This window comes from Lagopus muta, chromosome 3, assembly GCF_023343835.1.
Source record: "Lagopus muta isolate bLagMut1 chromosome 3, bLagMut1 primary, whole genome shotgun sequence".
NCBI lineage: Eukaryota > Metazoa > Chordata > Aves > Galliformes > Phasianidae > Lagopus > Lagopus muta.
In genome coordinates, this window is record NC_064435.1 from 19,081,852 (window position 1) to 19,104,971 (window position 23,120).

A 23,120-nucleotide genomic window follows, 5' to 3' on the forward strand; every position below is an offset into this window, starting at 1 on the left:
GTGAGTGACCAAACGGCCTGGTGTATAGTCCACTGCATGACAAACGCAAGAACTCAAGGCTCTCTGGACAAAGACAAAAGTGTCTTGAATCAAAGTAGCTATTAGATGTGATAAGTTAGACAAAGCACGTCTGGGGGGGCCTCACAAGATCTCATACTGACTTGAGCAAATCTGAATACTCACATAAAACAGATATGATATGCGTTCCCATTAGCTAATGCATTACAGTGAAGCATCATCATGCAGAGACTGGAATGTCAGAAGTTACAGCCCTGTAATCCAGTCCCAGTTATCTTCTATTTCCATGCTGACATGGAAGTCTTATCACGGTCCAATCAAGTTCAAATTCTTCTTATAAAAGATTTCAGTTAGGAGACTCTAACTCCTGTAATGTAACGTGGAGAAATGCTTTCTGGTATGTCCTATAAAATGTTAGAAAGAATTCACCTATTTCAGCTGTATAGACTTCACTGAGGTTTGCCAAGAGGCACCAACTCTCAGAAACAGTATTTCATGTTGGCTGACATTCTTCCATGCTTATAAAGCATTTAGAACACTACAGACACTGTAAGGGGTTTTATATCATTAAAAGGAAGAAAAAGCATAATAAGAATGTGGTAGCAAAAACAGATGGAAAACTATTCTAGTTTGAAGGAAGTCAAACTATCCATTGTCCTGTTATGCATTAGGTATATCTTTTGTCAATACCCAGCACAAGAAAGTAGAGAAAAAAATCAGCTTGTGTTTACCTTTGCTGTACACAATGCAGTTGTTTTTGTTGTCTTCTACTCCTTGCCAAGTCACATCCAGCAACCACTTGGGGCCAGCAGTCAGTACCATAGGGACGGAAGCCTTTGTCTTCTGTAGGAAGGATGATAACAAACAGATGCCATTTGCTTGCCTTGATTAAGAACTTGAATAATATTATTAATAATCATTTTATTTGCCGACAACAAAATCTCCAAACCCATAAGCCAATGTCTTATTCCCCTGCTTCAGGATTTTTTTAAGAAGACACAAGCAGTATGCTTTGGTTTTTTCATTGATTGAATAGTGGAACTATTATCAAGGATTTTTCCAAATGATATTGGATCAGATCGCAGCGATCAAGCAGATCTCTGGTGGCTGTGAATTATAAAGGGAATGTAGATGACTTTCACAGCAAAGAGCCAACTGTTTAGAAGTGAACTTCAGACACATTGTACTGCATTATCAGCAGGATCTCACTATTTCCTGAAACAGACAGGAAAGAATTTAAAGAATCGGTATCCATTTCAAAGATCTGTCCAGGGTAACATTTGTATTATCATAGGAAATTGTTCTGAATGGATAATGAAACTTTTCCCCCTTCGCGAAGTGTTCATGTGTGATTTTACTATGTCTGAAATAATAACGTTAATGATTCAGTACACTTTGTCTCCATAAAAACAATAAAAGAAGTTGAATTAATGATTTGAAAAGCACAGAAGTGAAGTACGACATTTCTGTCATAGCCTGAAAGGCTAACAGACAATGAGATGAGCATTTAACAAAATAATCTCCTGCATTTTTTGAGATTTTATATTTAGAGAATCTGGCATTTGAGGAGATAAGTTGAAGACTTCAAACTTATTTATACTTAAGTCCTTTAAAATGGCAAAAAATGGAAAAGAGTTGAAATACTTCAGGAATTCACAATTCTTACCAAATTTAAAACCACAAAATAGGGTACATACAGTCATCACATTACTTTTAATTTTACTTTGATTTTTTTATTTTTCTCTGGGATACAATCCCGTCTAAGATATTCTGTTTAAGATATTTTGATTGTTTCATATTCCATCAGTAATGCTTCAGCTGGCTCCAGATAGGTTTTACAGGTAATATTCTGTATGATTAAATGAGCTCAAAAATCTCAGTATGCAAAAAGTCATATATTCATCAGGGCATTCCTGATGCAGTGGCCATATTTATTATCTAGGACTGGCTTAGAAATGCAGCAAATTATAGTAAGAGTTATCATATAATACTCCACATTCCATCAAAATTAGACTATTTAAAAGATATTGGTTATATTAGGATTGAATTCATAATTTTACACAAGATTAACTTCATAAACTTATAAAATAATGTGCTCAGTATAATTTATTATATATCAATATTTTTTAAAAGATAATGAAATAAATCAGATACTGAATGCCATAGTTCTACTTATTTTCAGGATTACTCTGATGTTTATTTTCTAATACTGTTTTATGAAGTATTTCTTGCTTAATTTGCATTTTAAATTTTGCATTTTTCATTTAAATTTTTCATACTTCTTCCATATACACTGTTATTCATCGTCCAGAAGTTTTGGAAGAAACAGATATAAAGCGAAGAATGAAATGAGTGGAAAGGAATGTAAAAGCTAGCAACAGCACACCTAGCTAGTTTAAAAGTACTGAAAACAGAGACGTGCAATGTCTCAATTCCTAATATGGCCTTTCATACACAGAACTGCAGACAGTGTGTTTGCATATGTGAAATATTATGAGTTACCCCTGCTACATGTGTTGGAAATCTGAATTTAAACCTGTATTCTGCTGCATAACAACATATTAAAAAAAAAAAAAAAAAGTCAATAACTTCCTATATAAATTATCAAGAAGTCTGATATTATCAACAGGAAATCAGTGCAAATTATTTACATCTGGATTGCACAGAAAATAGTGATACGAGTGAGGCATGAACTGATAAAGAAATGCAAGATATGAAATGAAAGGCAATCAAAATTTTATCTTGGCATCCTACTATAGGGAAGTCTGGATTTCAGTGTCTTTTACACCATAGCAGCATAAGGCTGCTACAGAAATGGAAGAGTGGCTATTCCTCACAGAGCTAAGAATCATACCTATATTTAATATAAGCTTTAGCACAACTGCTAGCAACCTTGACTGCACAGCAATAAGGAAGAGGAGGGCTGGGGCATGTTCCTACCACATGCTGAATTTCTTCACCTGCCATTTCAGCGAAACCTTTAACTTGTCCTTTGTGCCTATATATGCTCTCAGTTTCTGGTAATCCCAAGTGCAATCAGGTAATAGTGCAATATTATCCAGGTAGCAGACCTTTCCAAGTATACCATCAATGATTCAGGCATTCAAACAAGTCTATTTTTCAAGCTGGAGGCCAAGTTAAAAAAAAAAAAAAAAGAAAGAAAAAGAAAAAAGAAAAAAAGAAAAAAGAAAGAAAATGAAAATTAAAAAAAAAAAAAAAAATTAGCCTTCAAGAGCAGAAGAAATCATCTATTTGATTTTTCTAAGATCCAATTCCTTTTTCCGGTTTTCTTCTTCCCAGACATCTGCCATTTAATTGTTTCTCTCCCATCTGTAAGGGTATTAATATTTGCATTAAGGTGGCATCAAAAAGCCTCAAATAACATCAAGATCTTCTTGTGCTGGGCAATAGTTGATTATCTGCATAGACAGGACAAATAATATGTCCTGGGAAAGGATTGTACTTAACGACATACTGCTGAGGAAGAAGTAAGATACAGAGATACTGCTTGACTTTCTCATGGAGATTAATTTCTCCTTTAGTAAGTGGGTAGGCTTAGTCCCAGGCTAGTGCCCTGCTTTCTTCCAGGCAATGAGACGAGCCCAGGCTGGTGCCTCACCCACTCCAATGTGCAGCAGCAGGAGCAGAGTGAGCACCAGCAGTTAGCATGTGAGTCCACTTGGCTGAACACTGTTTATAGAGGTTTTTTTTTTACCTTAAAGAACTACAAGATCACTAAACTAGCTTCCAGGTCAGCTTTCTGGTAAAGCTTGTCACCATTTCAGCTGTGAGCAGTAACTGGGCACCATAGACAGGCCACAGGAGGTACAGGGCATTTCACCTTGCAGCTCTATCAGTCCACCAGAGCCAATGGACACCTCAAACACATTTCCCACCCTCCCATAGCTGAGCTCTTGCACTGTGCAGGTATGTAAATAAACTCCTAATATGAAAGCAAAACTTCACAAGGCTCTGGCTGCTTGTAAAGCCTGGCAGCTGTACTAAGGACTACTGCCAATGGCTTCTCTTTGAAGTCACTCAGTGGCGTATTGTGTGAGCTGTAAGATGAGTCAAGACCACCGTTGAGGTTCTTGGGGTATGGCATCCTGTGCAGTTCACACATTCACAGAAGGTGTTCACAACTGACAGAGGTTAGCTCTTCTTGTGGCTTATTACATAGTAAGAATTGAAGCAAGCTTGCTGATTCAGGAAAGGCCATTTCCCTAAAATGGTTAAAATGAAAAGACCCCAGTCCAAGATAACAAGAAGCTATGGTTAAATCAGTCATGCCTTTATCACCTCAAGATTAGACTACTGCAATGCGCTATACCTGAGGCTACATTTTAAATCCATTTGAAAGCTGAAGCTGGTGCAGAATGCGGCAACCCGCTTGTAAAGCAGGATATCGTGCTTTGAGCGCATTACACCAGTGCCTTTTAATCTGCACTAAGTGTCTGTGGATTTAAGGCACTGCCTGCAACCTGTGAACCCCAAGACCTGTCTATTTGAGATACTTGAATGAGACCTGCCACATCCTCTGTCCCAGATGTATAACTGAGATCCACCAAGGCATGTAAAAAGGAGCTTTCTTGGATCAACACAGAAGAAACTGTTGGCAGAACAAAATTGCTTCACCAGAAAGCTGTAAGTCCGGTCAGAAAACAAGGAGAACAATCAGGGCACAAGGAGCAGAAATGGCAAAGCAACAGGAAGAAAGGTGGGGAAGAGGTTATTTGTTAGGGGGAAACCTGCACAGATGGAGTGCATGCGGGAGATATCCAGGCATCAGATGTGAAGAGCACATGTGGGCAGTTGGCTGGTGAACCATCTTGCATTCATATACTGGGTCCACACCAATGCTAGCATCTGTGGATCATACATTGTGGTCCCATTGCTATGACTCAACCAGCCATGATCAGGTTCCTCACCTGAGAAAACTGCTTTAAAAATAACAGCTCCTTCAGCTTAATACTGTTTCCTCCTTGAACCTTGCTTTAGTTACAGTTATAGGACAGGATGGAACAGTTTTAAACTAAAAGAGGGGAGATTTAGATTAGATATTAGGAGGAAATTTTTAATCGGAGGGTAATTGAGGCACTGGCACAGGCTGCCCAGAGAAGCTGTGGATGCCCCATCCCTGGAGATTTTCAAGGATGAGTTGGATGGGGCCCTGGACAACCTGGTCTAGTGGTTGGCATGGGGTTTGGCATGGGGTTTGGCATTCCAACCCCCATGGCAGGGGGTTGGAATGGGATGATCATTATGGACCCTTCCAACTCAAGCCATTCTATAGTTCTATGATTCTATGATTCTTCATCATCACAGAATCATAGAATCTCCAAGGTTGGAAAAGACCCACAGGATCATAGAACTGCAGAATCTCCAAGGTTGGAAAAGACCCACAAGATCACCCAGTCCAACCATCACCCATCACCAATAGATCTCACTAAACCATGCCCCTCAGTACATCTACACATTCCTCGAACACTTCCGGGGTCAGTGACTCCACCACCTCCCTGGGCAGCCCATTCCAGTTGTCTGACCACTCTTTCAGAGAAGTAGTATTTCCTAATGTCCAGTTTGAATCTGCCCTGGCGCAGCTTGAAGCCATTCCCTCTAGTTCTATCACCAGTTACACGAGAGAAGAGGCTGACCCCCAGCTCACTACAACCTCCCTTCAGGTCGTTATAGTGAGTAATAACATCTCCCCTGAGAGGTCTCCCTCCAACTTTAGGTCATAATCCCACAAGAATTAAGTTAATATTCTCAGAGTATACAGTAAAAATCATCCTGCAATTCATAGAATGTATACATTTTGCAGGAACACTTAGTTGGGCGTTCTCAACAAACCTGTTAATAATTGTTCTAAAGCTTACTAAATAATACTGCTTGTTGCCTAAATATAATTAGTAGGGATTTCGTAACACAGGTGTCCATAAGATGGGGCCATACAAGAGGAACCTAAAATTTTAGAAACAAGGGTACATTAAAAATCTGCAGTGTTGTTCACTGCTCTGCACTACAAAAATGTGTACTCTGCACTAGAATGATTTTTACCTGAAAACATCATTTCTGCTGATGTCTTTGTATGCGCCATAACCAGACAACTTTGAGGAGGACAAAAAGGACTGAAATTGTGATCTCTTGGGGAACAATTAGAATTAGCTAATGAGGATAAAAGAGGTCAAGCAGACATCCACTTTTCACTAACCTCTGAAGCAACTGGACAAACAAGGGAGGCAACTCTCAATAAATGTTTATATTCTGTCAAGAGGTTAATGGAGATAAAAATAGCCATCTCAGAGGGTTGAAAATAGTTTGCACTCTTGCTAAAAGGAATCAGTGCTGACAAGCTAATGTTAGATGGGCTCTTCCTTGCATAGGTTTCTAACATATGATGTGTGTGGCCTGGCAGAAACTTGACGAAACTCCCACGCCGAAGGGAAATATGGTATGAGCAAGTTGCTTGATATCATTGAAATTCTGATGTCAAGCGCCTGATCATTGCTAAGCTGTTTCCTAAGAAGCTGTACCAGAGCAATAAATACGTACTAAGCTAGTGTTTGGTAACTCCCTGTGACACAGCTACACTTTTCCAGGCATGGCTTTCCAAAAAGCATTCAATGTTATTTAAGGAGACGAATTGTTTATTGAAAAGTCACTACATTTCTATCTTCACCTTTTTTCCTCGTAAAATGTAAAATCAAAACTATCTCCTTGAAGTATTCTCACCAAAACAGAGGCTAGCTGCTGGCTACTTAAGATTTTCAAGGGCTTTACTTCTGATTGTCTTCTGATTCCCACAGATTTTCTTTGAAAATCTTCCAGAGTCCGCATTCCCATAAAGGATACAAGATTGCCAAAATGCCTTCATGCCCTTGTAGAAAATCCTAATGTCCCACAGTGCAGTGTTACTTTCGACAGCAAATTAAAAAGTGATTGTAATGGGAGAAGAGCTGCAAATATACCTCAGGTGCCTTCAGATACATATCTTGCATAGGAAAACACCAGTTAATATACTCACGGAGGTTTCAACATTGAAATTCAATTTAAATTCAGTTTAATCGTCACAGGGTTGACGTATCTTCTGACACCATGAATATGCAAAATGTCCTCTCTCAAGAGGTTAAGTTCACCTTTGGTGGTCACCATACTCAAAACTTTATTAGCTCATCAAATCAGCTCAGTTGCGAAGGTCTCCCAAGAGGTCATTTGGGACTGAATAATAGTAGAGATTTGCATAGGTCTCCATCTATTCCTATTTAATTAATATTTGTTCCAAGACATTTCTGAGAAATAAGAAGGGTAGTAACTTCACTATATCACCTCAAACTTACATTGACTATCTTAGTTTATTTGTTCATCAAAACTGATTTACAATAATCAAAGCCTAATACAAACTCAGTGGACAGACAAACATAGATCCCATTTTTGTTAATTTGTGTGCTGGACCATCTCTCAGAAGATGCAGCTTCCCAGAAAAAATCTTACCTTTTCCAAGAAGGATTCTTGGAAGAATTTTTATTTCAAGGGTTGCCAGTCCACGCTGGCTGCACTCCACAGTGCCATGGCTTTCTGTGCTAGATACATAGAGGCAACTCCTCTCCACAAGATTTAAGATGTGGGGAGGATTTCGGTTTCATGGTTCCACACCAATGCCAAACCTTACTAATTAAAACAAGGACATTGCAGTTTCCACCTGCTCTAGAACAATGCAACGACACCAGAATTTCAGTTTTTGCAGCACCCTCTTGCCCTGCTATGTCTATCAGTAAGATCCTGAAACTAAAACTAAACGCAAGGTAAATTTTGCAATCCTTAGTCCTTGTGGTTAATTTTTTCTTTTTTAAAATCTCATGAAAATGTAATAAATGCAGTTAATTTCATCTGAATCTGCCGACAGATCTGGGAGAACTGTTTTAATTACTACTTCACAACTTTAAGGGATCCACTGTTTCAGAGGAGTGTTCAAGCATTAGTCTGTGGTTAGGGCTAGATGAAAAGAGGACTTGAGCTTTTTCATCTGCACACTTGTACCTGGCATTCTGCCATGCTAACTGGAAAGACAGAACAAACATGAACTGTTGCCTGTTGTGGGCCATGAAACTAGTGATGAAGAAGGGAAGGGTCAGTGGGACTCCTCAGTATATTGGACAATGCAGGGGGAACAACGTCCTCATGCCTCCTTCCATCCAGGATTCTGGAATTCTGGACTATGTAGCAATGGTGGTTAACACAGCAGTGCTGTACCCAAGTACCAGCAAATTGTAAAACAATTTGCAACACTTTTGGTCTATATATGACATTTTACATTTATATATATATCTCAATATTTCATTTCTCTGAAGTAGCAGTGCCTTCATCATTTTTTTTTTTTTTTTGTGGTGATAGTAGAGGATAAATAATTGGTAATATTTGAAAAGTCTGCTGCCAAATCAAAGCCTTCAAATGGTTCAGTCTCAAAAAGAAAGAAGAAAAAAAAAAAAGTAAAAAATAAAGTAGGAAAAAAGAACTGTACACACAGATGGAATCCCAAAAGACAGCTGGGATTCCCTGCAACTGAGAAACCCTGCTGTTTACCCCGAGAGATCATCACTTGTCAAGTGACAAAGCTGAACATACATTTCACCATACAACCACAAACCTTAAGCAGACCAATGAAAATATTAAAACAACAAAAAAATACACCCTAGGTCTATTAATATTTTCCAACACTTGTCATGGCTTCAACATGCTTCCAAATTCTTTATTAATATCAAATATGCCTGGTGACAAATGCCCTTAATACAAGCCAAAAACACAATAGATGTTGAGATCATTTCACACTACCCAGCTAGAATGCATCCTTTTACACCTAAAAAAAAATAAAAAAAAAATCTAATCTCACAGTAACTTTGGTATAAAATAATAGCTGCCATAAAAAACAATTTTAGCTTGTTCTACATAATCTGAAAATGAGGATTAAGTAAATAATGGCACTTTATAAAGTTCTAAATTGCACAACTCAGAATTACAAACTTTTGCAGGGCTGGAAATGTAACATAATTTCAAATCATGCTTGCATTCAGAAGCACAGATTGATCTCTTGGACTGAGTGTGGAGGATGCTTTTTCACTCAGTCCCAGCAGTGGTCCTCAATCATGCTGTGTCAACAGAGCTTCAGTGGAGCCTTCTGAGAGTACTTTAATCCTTCAGTACCTTTTTCCAGTGTTTAGAGAAGTGGAATCATCCAGGATCAGGACATTCATGACCTATTCATACAACACTAACCCTTTTACTTAGCATGTACTGTCAAATGCTGAGGGATATTCCACTTCCCTAATCTCAGAAACTTAATGGTACTAATGGAAGGATAATGGAGATTCACATAAGAAGTTTATCATAATGCAGCTATAATTAGTCACTCTAGCTTGTAAGTTGTGCAATTAAATATTTGCCAAATTGTCTTAAAATCTAGATTTATTGTAAAAAAAAAATAGATATATAGAGATAATTATTTTACTCTATGTCTTTTTATATCTGGGATACTTTTGGAATCTATCTTCAAACTCTCCCCCAGAACAATTCTTATTTCACATTCTGGAGCACAAAGCATGGATACTTGGACGCAGCTGAAGGTTTGTACAGTTCTTTCTGGCTGCCTGTCATGTGGCTCTGGAGGATGCGACAGCCAACAGGAACAGGAAAGCAAAAGCAAGAAACTGGACCTCTGAAAACTTAATAAACTTTCCCTTCCCTCACTGCCCCATGTTTGTGTGCTTTACAGCCTGGTCCTTCCCTTCTATAAAGTCAGTTCACCCTGGCCCCTAGCTTGACAGCCACTCCTCTCCCTCCCTGTCCTCCTACTTTTCTCTCTCCATTTTGTATGTATCCATTTAGCTACATCTAGCCAACTCTTCTTTTTCTCGAAGACCATAGGAAGGACAGGAGTGCATTTTGCCATCACTCCCATGACCAGATCGTATTCTTAGTTGGTGCTGAGATAAATATGAATATAATTAACAAGGATCTTCTCAAATGTAGTGAAATGCTAAGCAAATTGTCTGTGTTCTGGTGCTTTGGTACCCTTGGGTAGCTTGCCCATATGATTGTGCCTTAGTGTTCAGGTACTGCCATGGGTGTTGAACTTTTCCGTTTAACTTTGAAGTCAAATACTTTTGCTAATACTGTTTCACAGGTGACAAGCACCTGTACAGATGAAATCACACTACATATATCGCATGACAAGATATAATGCAGTTCACCACACTTACTTTCACCCTGAATTATCAGTGCATTTCTCCTACTGGGTAAACTTCTATATTGTAAATTATCGTCTACAATGAGAATTAACTCTTTTCCTAGTAATGAGATCATTTTGATATTTGCTAATAAACGTTTTCCAAATGTGCTTGCTTAAGCATACCTTCTTTAACTTCTACTGAACATCTTTAGTATTAAATCAATGAGTATTCTCCTTAGTAAGGTTCAGCTGCACTTCTGCTGGAATAAACAGTGAATCCCTGTTAATCATTTGACCCCTGCTCCCTTTCCACCTGTGGAACTAGGGGAGTTAATATGACAACATGCATTTCAGATGATCAGAGAGACAATTACCAAGATTTCTGTAGAAGACATGAAGACATTTATACTGCACACGGGTTAATTCTGCCTGTTCCTCCATTTTACACTGAAACAGTCAACAATGATGCCTATACCTACAGTATATTTGCTGTATGACTCTGAACAATTTCTGCTCTGTAGTAATTTTGGATGTTTTATCTTTTGTAATTTTATTTTCCTTTTTCCCTGGAATAGATTATTTAAATTGTCATTTCCAGAAGTTCAAATTTCATTTAGTATATATAGTATTAATTTATTTTTATCTGAATAATCCATTAAAATACAAAAACAAAAAAGAACATACATAAAGCCTTCTATAAACAATCCATTATACATGACTATAGATTAGTTAGTAGTTCATTGATTCTGCTTATTATATTTTATCATTTCTTTGTCTGCAACAAAGAAGTTGTTCTGCAAACAGAAGTTGTGTATTTTACTTTGGAAAAGTGAATGTTCTTAACATAGAATGTGAGTAAGTGAAAGTCATGCTTTAGAAACAGTAAAAGATAGTATTGTTTAATTTCACTTTTTTTTCCCAAAAAGTTATAAAATCAAATATTATTTTTATATATTTGTACAGTATTTTTAATATATAATCCATTGAAATCCTATTGGAATTATATTTCCAATGAATCCTGAGGCCTTTTATAAAACATATGTAATACAAAGATATTATAGTCGATGGATTAGGCATTATAATGTTATTCTCATGATGATGTGTGAAACAATGCCAGAACTTCAGTGGTATACACTCTGAATGCACTCAAAAATTACATATAAATTATGTACCTACGTAAATAATTTGGAAGAGAATTAGGGAACAGAATACACATCCTGAGCTTTTTTCCCAATTTTTTAAAGATCTTCATGTACTTTTTAAATTAGATAATTTTAAACATAACTTCACAAACATGAAATAGGGTACTTTAAAGTACCAACATAAATCCAACATAAAGTCATCTGTGAGTTTGAAAACTGGGTTTTAGATTTGTTAGGACAGCATAATCATTTAAGAAATGTTTAAGGCACAATTCAACAACCACTTTGATTAATTATTTTTAGTTCAGTTAAAACATCAGAGTTTATCTCATTTTAAGATTACCCTTGACATATTTAGAAATCCTAATGCAGATTTTATGGCCCACACCTACCCCTGATGGTGCTAATGGACTAGACATAATGAATCATTCTAATTTGGATGAAAGGACCACACAACATTGCGGCAGTCCTTTAGAGAATTAAGGCTCAATTCTGATCTTCCAGACTTACGAATGCGTTTTTTGGATTAGGCCGCATATCTGTACATCTGTTGAGTCTCAAGGGGTGTATACTGAGCTAAGTATTCTGACCTTCCAATGTACTGTATCAAACGTGTGGCCTTGGGATACGAAAGGATTTGATTACAAATGTATTTTAACGCTGATTTAATATATAATTATGGGGCAAAACCTAATTCCTACTTACATCTTCACGTAGAAAATTCCAACAGTATTAAGCAGACAGTAGGATATTTTTTACCCACTGAGTATCACACTAAGTGAAAGAAATGGAACCCAGCCAGGATAATGTAAAATCAAGGACAATCTTCTTAAGAATAGCTTTAAAATCTTCTATCCATACAAATAAATAAACAAATAAACAAACAAGTTTAAATCATCTTCTGTGAGTGTGCTACTGGTCGGTACACTGCTGTGTTATGCATGATCCCTGACTGCTTCTAGGAAAAATAAGTAATTTTCAGTGGTTCTCCATTCTTTTCTTGCAGTTAATAAGGAGAAGATTTAACTTATACAGTGCAACATTCTGATACAAAAGTTTGTAAATAATCGGAATGTTGGATTATCCTCTCTTCACTTCCAAGTATAATTTCTATTTTCTGGCTGTTAAATATAGAATTTCATGAAGTGCCCTTTGCTTGGTTAAACTTTCATAAAATATATTTAGTATTTTCATATTTTAAAAGTATTTATTTTTTATTCCACTTAAAACTTCCCAAATACTACAGTTAAAAAAAAAAAAGAAAAAAAAAGCATGAATACAGACCTAACAAGGAAATCAGTTTAATAGAAATTAACACATCACTATAAAATATTTTAGGATTTTTAATCTCCTTTCTATTCCATCAGCTTTTTTGTACAGATTTTTAAATAACTAACAATGCTATTGAAAAAAACAGATTAATACAGGGAAAATATTAATCTCAGAGAAATTATATTTCAAGATTCAGTGCTTTCTCTTCAATGTGATGAAAAATCAGATCTCAATGATGGATTAATGGTGATTACATTTTTTTTTTTTTTTTTTTTTTTTTTTTTTTTTTTTTTTTTTTACAGTTTCAGAAGTTTTGGGCCAAGAAGATGAACTGATCACAGTAGTACCTTTACTTTGTGTACAATTATATCTTCCAGCTAAAAAGTATGTTTCATTACATAATCAGGACATTTTTTTCCCCCCACTGTGTTAACAGCTTGAGGACTTTTTTTTCTCCTTTTCTCACATATATAAATATGAAAATGAATTTCCCTTAGAACAGCCAATGGCAGATGAAAAGGATCCTCATTTTTGTAACTCGTATGACATAGTCATGTAACATGGCTCTCATCTAAATTACTTCAGTGGACTGATTATATGCAGCATGACGAAGAACTGCAATGAAGCAAGTTTGCATGAAAAAAAAAAAAAAAAAAAAAAAAAAAAGTAAAGGAATGGGTGAAGGTCCTTCACTGGGATGAGAGATAATGATGGAGAGTCCAGCAGCAGGACTGGTGCATAAGGGGCCTGGTTCCAGTAAGACTCAACAAACAGCTCAGATCAGAATCTAAAGTGCAGGAAAACAGCCTGTAGCTTCGAGATTAGCTTTCTCACACTACTCCTGAGTTAAGCCAGTACAAACATCATCATGAATGCATAATTATGATTATGCACTACACTATGCATAATAGATCTTAAAATTGGGAAACAAAGAAGTAATGTAGGAATGCTATTTTCAGGCTTTTGGTTTTGAAGACAATAGAGCTTGGTGTAAGGGTAAAAGACTTTCTAGAAATAAAAACTGTTCCAAGAAAATACATTTTCTTGGAAAATTCAGATGATTATGAAACATTTACACATAAAAGACTGGCTAAAAGGGAGACAGGGACCTTGTGCTATGCTCATAACTTGAAAATAACAATGAATAAAACCCACTCCCATCTCATTTTAACATAGCGTAGGGAACTAAAAAAAAAAATATCACTTCTGGACTACATAACAATAGACAGAAAAGCTGACAGCTTGGCAAGTTTACATAAAGTATCCTTCAATCAGAAAAAAAAAAAGTGGGTTTTTTTTTTTTTTTTTTTTTTTTTTTTTTAATTATTTGCAACCAAAAATTTGACTATGAACCAACAAGTATTTCTGGGACTGATGATAGACTAGTATCCCAAGTTAATATGATGGTTTTGAAAGAGACTGATGCAGCCTGCTGAAAGAGTACTGATAGATCCATTTCATTTACAAGTGTAGATACAGCACAAGTGACGAATGGAATAGCTGTGCACATCTATGACTTCAGAATATTGATGCCAGACTCATGCCAGTCAGCATTCCACTATTTAAGCCAGTTAAGCCCCAGCAGCACTTCAGCTCCATATTCTCTGATGAGACCTTTCAGGAGCTGAAAAGCCTGTGATGGATCCTATGTCCAAGTTCCTCAAACGGAAGTGAACAAAATATCTGAAGGAGCACACATTCAAAAGAATAACAAATTTGAACCCATCTCATAAGAGGCAAGTATTTATTTATTTTTCCTATGAATGAAAACTCTAAGCAGATGATAAGAATCATGCTGGCCACCATCACACAGTGCACTGAATCTAAGCAATTAAATTAGAGCTCTATTCCACTGTTGGCTTGGACCAGTGTCATAAATAATTATTTTTAATTCCAAAAGATATTTTTTCCTTTACTCTTTCAAAGAAAAACAAATCAGAACCCTTCTGTTTCCAATAAAATTTCCAAATCAATTTTCACACACCTGACCAAAGAAAAAAAGCCAGTTTCCAAATGTTCTTAGTACTTCAATATCCCAGTGAAGTCAATAAAAGGAAAAGAAAGCCTCTCTTCAGTGCATGTGCTATGCAGCCAAGAAAGCAGCCTAACAACACAAACAGCATCAGTGACATGAAAAATCAAGCTCTAAAACAGCAAAAGCTTTAGAAATTGGCAGAATTAGAGTTCCAGCTATCAAACTACAGAAGTTCATAAAACTTTATACCAGAATTTCTCTTATTCTTGTCACAGAAGTTGACATTAAAATGCTACAGTACTCCAGCCACCCCCTCTATTTCAAACAACTACCACATATCACTTGGCACTAATTGGTAGCAGCTGTTCAAGGCAGGCTGGAACCTAGCAGACAAAGCAGCAGGGTTTTTTCCTGCTCTCTGGAGATAGGGTTCTCAGGTGAGGTCTAAGGCTGTCTGCCGCGCGTTGCTACGTCTTGCCTGGTAGCTGCCTGTGGGAGCAACCTCTCATGCATGGTTCCCCGCCACGTCCCTTGTGAATGGTCTCCATTTTTAGGAAAAGTAAATGGATAAGGAGCATCACACCTGATTTTCACTACCTCAGACCATTTGCGATCACATCAGTGTCATAAGGTGGCTGAGGCTGGCAGGACCTCCTGAGTTTACCTGGCCCATCCCCTGCTCCAGCAGGGACACCCACAGCAGGGGTCCAGGCCCAGGTCCACGTGGCTACTGAACATCTATAGGGCAGGAAGCTCCACAGCTTCTCCCAGCCTGCAGAGCCCAGGAGTCTCTGGCAGCTCCTGCTGATTTCAAGGGGAGCATTTGGGTGACAAACACTTGGAAACCTGCCCTCTTCCTTCCTCTGCTGCAATTCTGACTTTTCATCAAACTTTCTGCTAAGTGGTGGAACACAAACAAGCTGTGACATCAAACACAGGCAGCAATGCTTACATTCAGCATGGGATGGAGCATGGCTTGAAGAAAAGTCCAAGACCACTGCTAGAAGCAGACAGCCTCTGCCAAGATCTGTGGCCTGTGCCACATGCTGTGCAGGCGGCACCAGCCCCTTCTCACCAAAAGTTGAAGGGAAACTTAGTTCTTAGCTCCACCTGAGCGAGAAGCCAGGCTGGGGGAGCTGGGAGAATCCTGGACAAAGAGGGACACAGAGTGGGGGTGGGGGCTGCAGCTTCCCCGGGTATTATAAAAGCGCATCTTATTCTGTTTTTAATCAACGAGCCTTATCCAGCAATCAAGGCAGATATATAATAAGCTGAGCTACTCTGTAAATCTAAACATTCTTCACAAATAGAAAAGATACAGCCTGAGCTCTCTGATTGTTACTACGGCAACTATCTAAAATGAAAATCTTGTTAACCCTTCGCATGCTGTAGCCACCCGTGCATCAGTGTTAGCTGACTTCCATGCACTTATCTTTCCTTTCTCCCCCTCAAGAAATTCATAATTGTATTGCTTCACAGTAGTTATGCTCTGGTTATCCTATTTGGGACTGAAAGGATGGTGATACTTGGTAGTTTCACACATATGGCTGAGATTTGTTACTAGCTCATTACTGGGATTACAGTTCAAAAAACAACTAATAAAACATAAGAGAAAATCCCTAGATTACCTCACAAGGCCTATGATTTTGATTAAAACCTTGACAACAATAATGGGATGCTTTCTAGTAAATCATACTACTGCTTTTTTTTTCTTTTAAGTATGAAATTATTTGGCTGTAAATATTGCATATTTGTCAGTGGAATTATTTCTGTATAGTACAATATAAACAGGTTACTTTTAAAACACTTCCTTACAGCTTCTATTTGTAAAGCACTGTATAGAACTGCCCATGATTTTAACAGAATGATCTGCTGACCTCATTGCCTTGAAAATTCATGGGGAGGCATCTGACTTCAAGTCTCTCTTAAATGCAGGAAAATTCAGACAAAGAGAAAATGGAATTTCTTATTTCCAGGAGAGTACAGGTGATATTACAATCAAATTTGTGCATTTAACCAGCTGACTACTTCAGGCATTATCATCATAACATCCACGTGATACTGCCATGAGACAGTGAAATTCTCTCATTCTCTCTAATTGTAGTCTCCCAAAGTTTATTGCTGAAAACAACAGAAGTCAAGGAGATTTTCTGAATGAACTGAATGAAGTTTGGCCATGGACATCAACTGTATTATTTTAGTACTGTACAAGTAGAGCAACAATTCAGAACTAGGCAGAATTAGACTCTACGTCATTCCCAGACATGCCACTGAAGAAAAATATCAATTTGTCAATTATCAATTACTATATCAATTACTGAACTGTTATTTTATGGCGTTTATTTCAGTCAGTTCACCATAGATAAAGTTAAAATATCATTGCTTGGACGTTATTTGGTAACTGAATTACAGATTGAACTTAAAAAAAAATAGTAAATAACATATTTTTCTTCCTAAAATCAGAATTGACATGCAACTGAACCCATATAGCTTGAAGTGGCTGAAGAAGTGTGCAGATTATCTTCTAAATCTTTTAGAAATGTTGTCCATGTAAGACTATTAACCTTCTTAAGTTTTCAGTACATTAGATTAAAAGGTGCTATTTACAATTGAAACGAAATAATTACCAAATTGAATATCTTAAAATTAGTGAAATATCAATACTACAGTACTCAATTTTATTAAAAGGAAACACTGAATGAGATTTTTACGTTTGCCTAAGGCTTGTTCAGGCTTTGAGAAGTGAATTGTTTTAAGAGTGCATGTCAGTGCATGATGTTAGAAATCTTAGTATGTGTTATTCTTAGTTAGAGAAAATTGAACTCATTTAATAATCTAGCTTCCTTTTCTTCTTACTTCTTAATAAACAACTACATTTCAGAAAAAAAAAAAAACAAACAACACAAAAAACAAACAAACAAAAACCCCTCACAAAACTCCTTTGGAATGTACACAATGTGAAGGACAGGCTATTGGCACCAGACAAAAGAATACCTCTGATCTGATCAATTATATTTACAGTTCAGGTAATAACCCCTTTATCAGGATGAGTGAGGTACGTAACACATGTAAGGGTAGTGCTGAAATACATATGCATAGGAAAAAGTTAGTTAACAAGGAGAAGGACTTGAATTAGTTCCTCCAATTGTATTTTTCCAAATTCTGAAATTGTTCTCGTTTTCTGCTACATAATCCAGTATAATGCATTGTTAGTGTGTTACCTTTTATGTCTATTTTTTCTAATTTTTTTTTTATTAAGTCAAATACACTTTATTTCCTTGAATTAGATTTCATATTTAATAATAGTATGATCACTAGATTTATTTAGAGGCTTTCCAAACATCAAGCTTATTTATCAGTGTTGGCTTATTTCCCAGAAATATGGCCAAAATAATTTAAATATGTACTGGCTAGTCAACATACTACACACATAAGCAATTCCTCAGTTACTACAGGAATGTGTAACAATCCTGGTTTTCCACTGCATTATTCCAAATAAGATTTTTTAAAGAATTGTTACTGCGTTGACAATTTTTTGTGGACTTTTTATTCCCTACTACCCAGGCCATTTTCATATTACCTTTGAATTGCTATGTTTCCCTTAACTCACTCATTTACCAATAGTCTAGAACACTCTCCATCTTCTTCTACAATGTAGGCAGAATCACCAAGGTTGGAAATGACCTATGATTCTATGGCTTTGTGGGAAATATCAGTGGTAGGTGGACAGTTGGGTGATCTTGGAGATCTTTTCCAACCTCGGGGATTCTATGATTCTATGGTAATTCTATTATTCTATGATAAGGATCCTAGCTCTCTCTCTTGACTATACTATAGTTGTATTTAATTGTTTTGAAACGATTTGTATTTGACTTTTTCCCAGGTCAGTTACAAGCATTTGTCTTTTTGGGAGCCAATCAGGGTCAAATGTTGTCTTCTTGGGGACAGTCTGCTGCATGTTCACTAGAGGTGCCCAAGCTTCTGTGTGTTTGCTGTCTTTGGCCAGGCACAAAGGAGTCACAGGGCTTACACCATATGAAAGCATCTCTAGAAAAATTTTAAAAGGAATCAAGACTGCACACACAATTCATAATGGTAAGGACATCCATGGGGGGAGATTCTACTCTGTTACTGTAAATTGCTAAGTAAGCTTCTGGGATCTGGTATCTCATCATCAGTCTGCAACCCTCTCTTTCCATCACTGCAATCTACTCATAAAATGCTTCCTAAATCCTAGCAAACAAACAAAAAGTAACAACAAAGTTACAGCTAAGAACCAAACGTGGATATCACCACTTGGAAATCAACTAAATAAGGTTTATTTTTAATAGTGCTGGTACTTTGGAATTTTGTGCGTAAACTTTGTAGACTCTCCTTGGTATATAACTAAAGGCAGCAGAAATCAATCATTAAAAAAAAAAAAAAAAAAAAGGCAGGCTGCTGGAATCTACAGGCAATTCAACAAAAATCTTACGGAAATATCTGGCATTCAGTAATGAAAAAAATTAGTCCTCCTAATTTTGGTATTTTTTTAAAGAATAAATTGCATTGCACCGTATGACTTACTTTCAGGAAAAAGACCCAAACACTCCTTTGTTCTGTAGGCAAAAATAACTAACTAACTAAATAAATAAATAAAATAAAATAGAGAATATTGCAAAGTTTCCAAATTCTGGATAAATGAACCCTTAAATTGTTTTCTCTAAAGACAGCCCTGGCATAAAGTGCGTAAAATAAAATATTCAGTGTAACTTTATGCAAATGCCAGGTTCAAGACTAACAATTAACAAAAGGAATCAAATTTGCTCAGGCATATCTGTTCAGCTATGCAGACTCATTTTTAGTTCCATAATAGACAAGCAAGTAGTCAACGGGTCATATTTTACTCAGAGAAACACAGACACTATTTCCACTGACGTCAAAAGTAATTGCATCTGTGGCTGGGAAAACAGAATTTAACTCAGTCTTTGTAGGTCATTTTTTCTCTGTACTTTCTCTGTCATTTAAGATTTTTTTTAATGTTAATAATTTCATTTCATATTAGAAAAAAAAATACTACGTTTGTTACTTTTTTTTCTCTCTCAGACTTTAAGGTTGAACCTTGAAGTATTTATTTCAGCATTGTTTCAGATCAAAGTAGGAGTTTCTCTGGGGCAAAGCTCAAGAATTACAGGCTTTGGACTACCTAAGCATTTACCTGTAGGAAGAAAAAAATAAGAAAACAAAACTTTTCTCTATTTAATTTCAGTTTATAAAAGTTAACATTGCAGCAAGTAAGACCTCTCTTAGTTTATTTTATACATACCATCAGTATGCATAAAGCTGTCATTTCCAGAGAGTAAGGAATTCGATCCACTACATTTCTTTTCTCCTGAAAATGATTACCAGTTAAAGAAATACCAGTCAGCTTAATCATCACAGGAAAACCCACAAAATGGACACGCTCCTGCTAACAGTGAAATCAGTGACACACACTCCATTGCTTGTATTTATAAATCACCAATATGTCTGTCTAATATATGAAAGAACAAGGATCAGAGGAAAACCAATAACACTAAGGAAAGCACATGCCAACCTCAGTACACAAGAAGAGTTACGGTGCTAAAATGATGAATGCACTAGAAGCATAATTAACTTGGTAAAGGGTGCTAGTAACATGTATATGAACACAGTAACATACAGGAAAAATGCTAGGAACCACCATTTTGTATCTGAGTATCCTTGTAAGTGCATCCTCATACATTCCCCAGCAATGTGCTACACGTGCTCCAATTGGCAGCACTTGAGGAGAGCCAAGTAGCTACATTCACACATCTTTTCCTTTAAGCTTGTTGCAATTAAGAATGACCATATATTTTCAGATTATGTTCAGGGACACCTGCAGCACCATGTTCTTCAAGTGCCTTTGAGGACATATGCTTTGCAAATAGCTTCACTATTTAACTCCTGGAGGAACAGTATCTCCTTGCACTGTTGCTTCAAAAAAATGCATTTATCCATCCCTATAGAGGTCTAACTTTAAATGCTTATTTCAGAAGCTGGAAAGGTGAATGAGTCTCCCAGGCAAAGTACTTGCTACCACTCTTGCACTCTATTCAGAGAAGAGCAGGTCTTGCCCAAAAAGACTGGGAAGGAAGGAAACAGCTGACATTCCTCCAAAATCTGTATTTAAATGTAGGTATATTTTTGTTTTCTTGTGTTTTTTGTTTTGTTTTGCTTGTTTTAACAATAATAATTATTATTTTTAATAATAATTGTTTTAACTGTGAGTAGTTATCTGAGAGTTTCTATTAAAGACTCTTGGGGCTGGTTGGGCTTTATCTTATAAAAGTCATAAAACTTCATTTTACTTCCCAAACATTAGGTTCTGTGTGAAGGAGATATAAAAAATTCCTTTTCCAATATCATTTCTAAAAGAACTCAATCACATGTTCCCTAAAGTTAAACAACAGCAACAACAACAACAACAACAAAAAAAAAACAAAAAAAACAAAAAAAACCCATAAATTTGGCAGAAACAGATTGTTTTAAATATTCAAATGACTTTGTAAAGAATTCATCCATTTTAAAATCATTTGGATGGATACACCACCAATAGAAATTGCACTGAAAGTGGATACTTTCTATATAAACAAAAGACACAGTGAGTGAGTAAGGGCATTACATAAGAAAAGCCCTAAAATCACTGTCTGTATCACTGTTTTACTTGGCTAAAGTATTTTAGAAGCCAAGATGAAGGATCTAGACTCATTTATAATAAACTGAATCCTTCATATCTTTCATCAACAGAAGTTTTTCTAGCTTTCATTAGTTCTGAAAGATTTAATGTTTAATAGCTTGAATAACTATAATTTATACAGATTCCTAACTTCTTTTGTATGTGGATATTTTCTCTCTTACCATCTTTCATCTTATTTTTCATTACATTCTGTTACAGTTTCCATTTCACTTAGTGTTTTAGTGACTGGTCGGAAGAAAAAGAAGAAAGAGATACAAGGGAGTCCTGAAATCTCCTTTCTCATGCTGAACACTACACAATTCAGAAGTCATTCAACAGACATTAGCTAATCACTACTACACCGAAGGATTACATTATATAACAAGAGAAGCACAAACTTCCATTAAGAAACATTTGACTTCAAACTGCATGCTAAAATCAACAGGAATATACTATCTTAAATACTTGAGCAAAACTCAGTAAAAGATACAGTAGGCAAACATTGTAGTCAGCTCAGCAGTGATTACCAACTCATGCTCCAAATTCACTATAAAATGAAAATCAATATTTCCACAAGTTCCTGCAACATAAAAGATAACCTTCATTGATTTTTCTAGACTTAGGCCTCACTGATAAAATCTAATATAAATTTTCAACCACGAGGATTTGGATCAGAGCAGGGGTGATAAGTCCTGCACATCTCTTAAGAGGTGGAGAATTTTTTTTTTTAAAGTGCACGTTCATACTATTTATAATTTGCCCTGTGCAAGTGAAAGCCTTTTCCACCAGTGCTATCAGGAATCTCTTCTAATTTTTATTACTGTGAGGCTAAAGCCTGTTCCAGATAATTTGGAAATTTCAGGGGAATTGTGATAGGGCTGATGGTGCAGCCCTGGCTGACTTGAGAAAAGAGCTAACCCGTAATAGCCTCCATGGCCGTGCTGATTAAATGTTGCCATAGATGAAAGGCCTGCCATCGCCGCAATAAATTAACCAATCACACAAATCCCAAGTCAGTGCTAATCCTTCCTTGATACTCTGATCCTCTGATCAGCTCAAGGAGGTAAAGAAACTGGCTTGTGACGCTTGGTGCTCTAACCCCTGGATTTCATGTACACAACGAGCTAATGATATCTTGCTGACCAGTTCAATGGGATGAACTTCTCTCACAACCCTTAGGGAACACTGTGGCCTTCTTTAAAAAAAATGACAAGCACACGGCAGGTTTAGTGTTTTATGACGACACTGCAGGAAAACTAACCATCACTTGTTAACCACAGCAAGCATCAATCCGAACCCATGACGCATTTTACCAGTGCAAGTGGTGGATTAAACAGAAACTGAGACACTAAACAAAGATGAATCATTCCAGTAATAGGGATCAAGCCACGCAGCTTTTATTAGGGAAGTCTGCTACCTTTTGTATTAGGCTAATTTTTGTCCTCTCCTTACAATTTGGGGGCTTGTGGGAAGCAGGCAGGAGGACGCATGCACATGCTTGAGATTGAGAGTCCCTTTCCTTCATACACACACTCAATTGTACTGCCACAGCATGATTATAATCAGATTTAGACATAGACTCATTTAATCAATTAACAGAAGGTCTGAACACATGCAGCATTTTCTCATTAATTATGTGAATGCTGCCTTTCCAATACACTTTGTGAAATTGAGTCTGTGCAGTCTGCATTAGTGTACTTCATAATTGGGGAAACTCTTTTTTTTTTTTTTTTTTTTTTTTTTCAGTAATTGGTTGCTAAAACTACGAAAGCT

The 23,120-nt window shown here is 36.7% G+C and overlaps 1 protein-coding gene across 2 annotated transcripts in view; it reads right to left on the bottom strand.

Annotated features, from left to right (window-relative positions):
* Positions 1-23,120, bottom strand: part of ZFPM2 (zinc finger protein, FOG family member 2) — a 306,275-nt gene that overhangs the window by 106,325 nt on the left and 176,830 nt on the right. For both annotated transcript variants that reach the window (XM_048939867.1, XM_048939865.1), the window contains one exon: positions 750-861. In XM_048939867.1, coding sequence (XP_048795824.1) covers positions 750-861 — 112 coding nt within the window. The remainder of the gene's footprint in view (positions 1-749; positions 862-23,120) is intronic.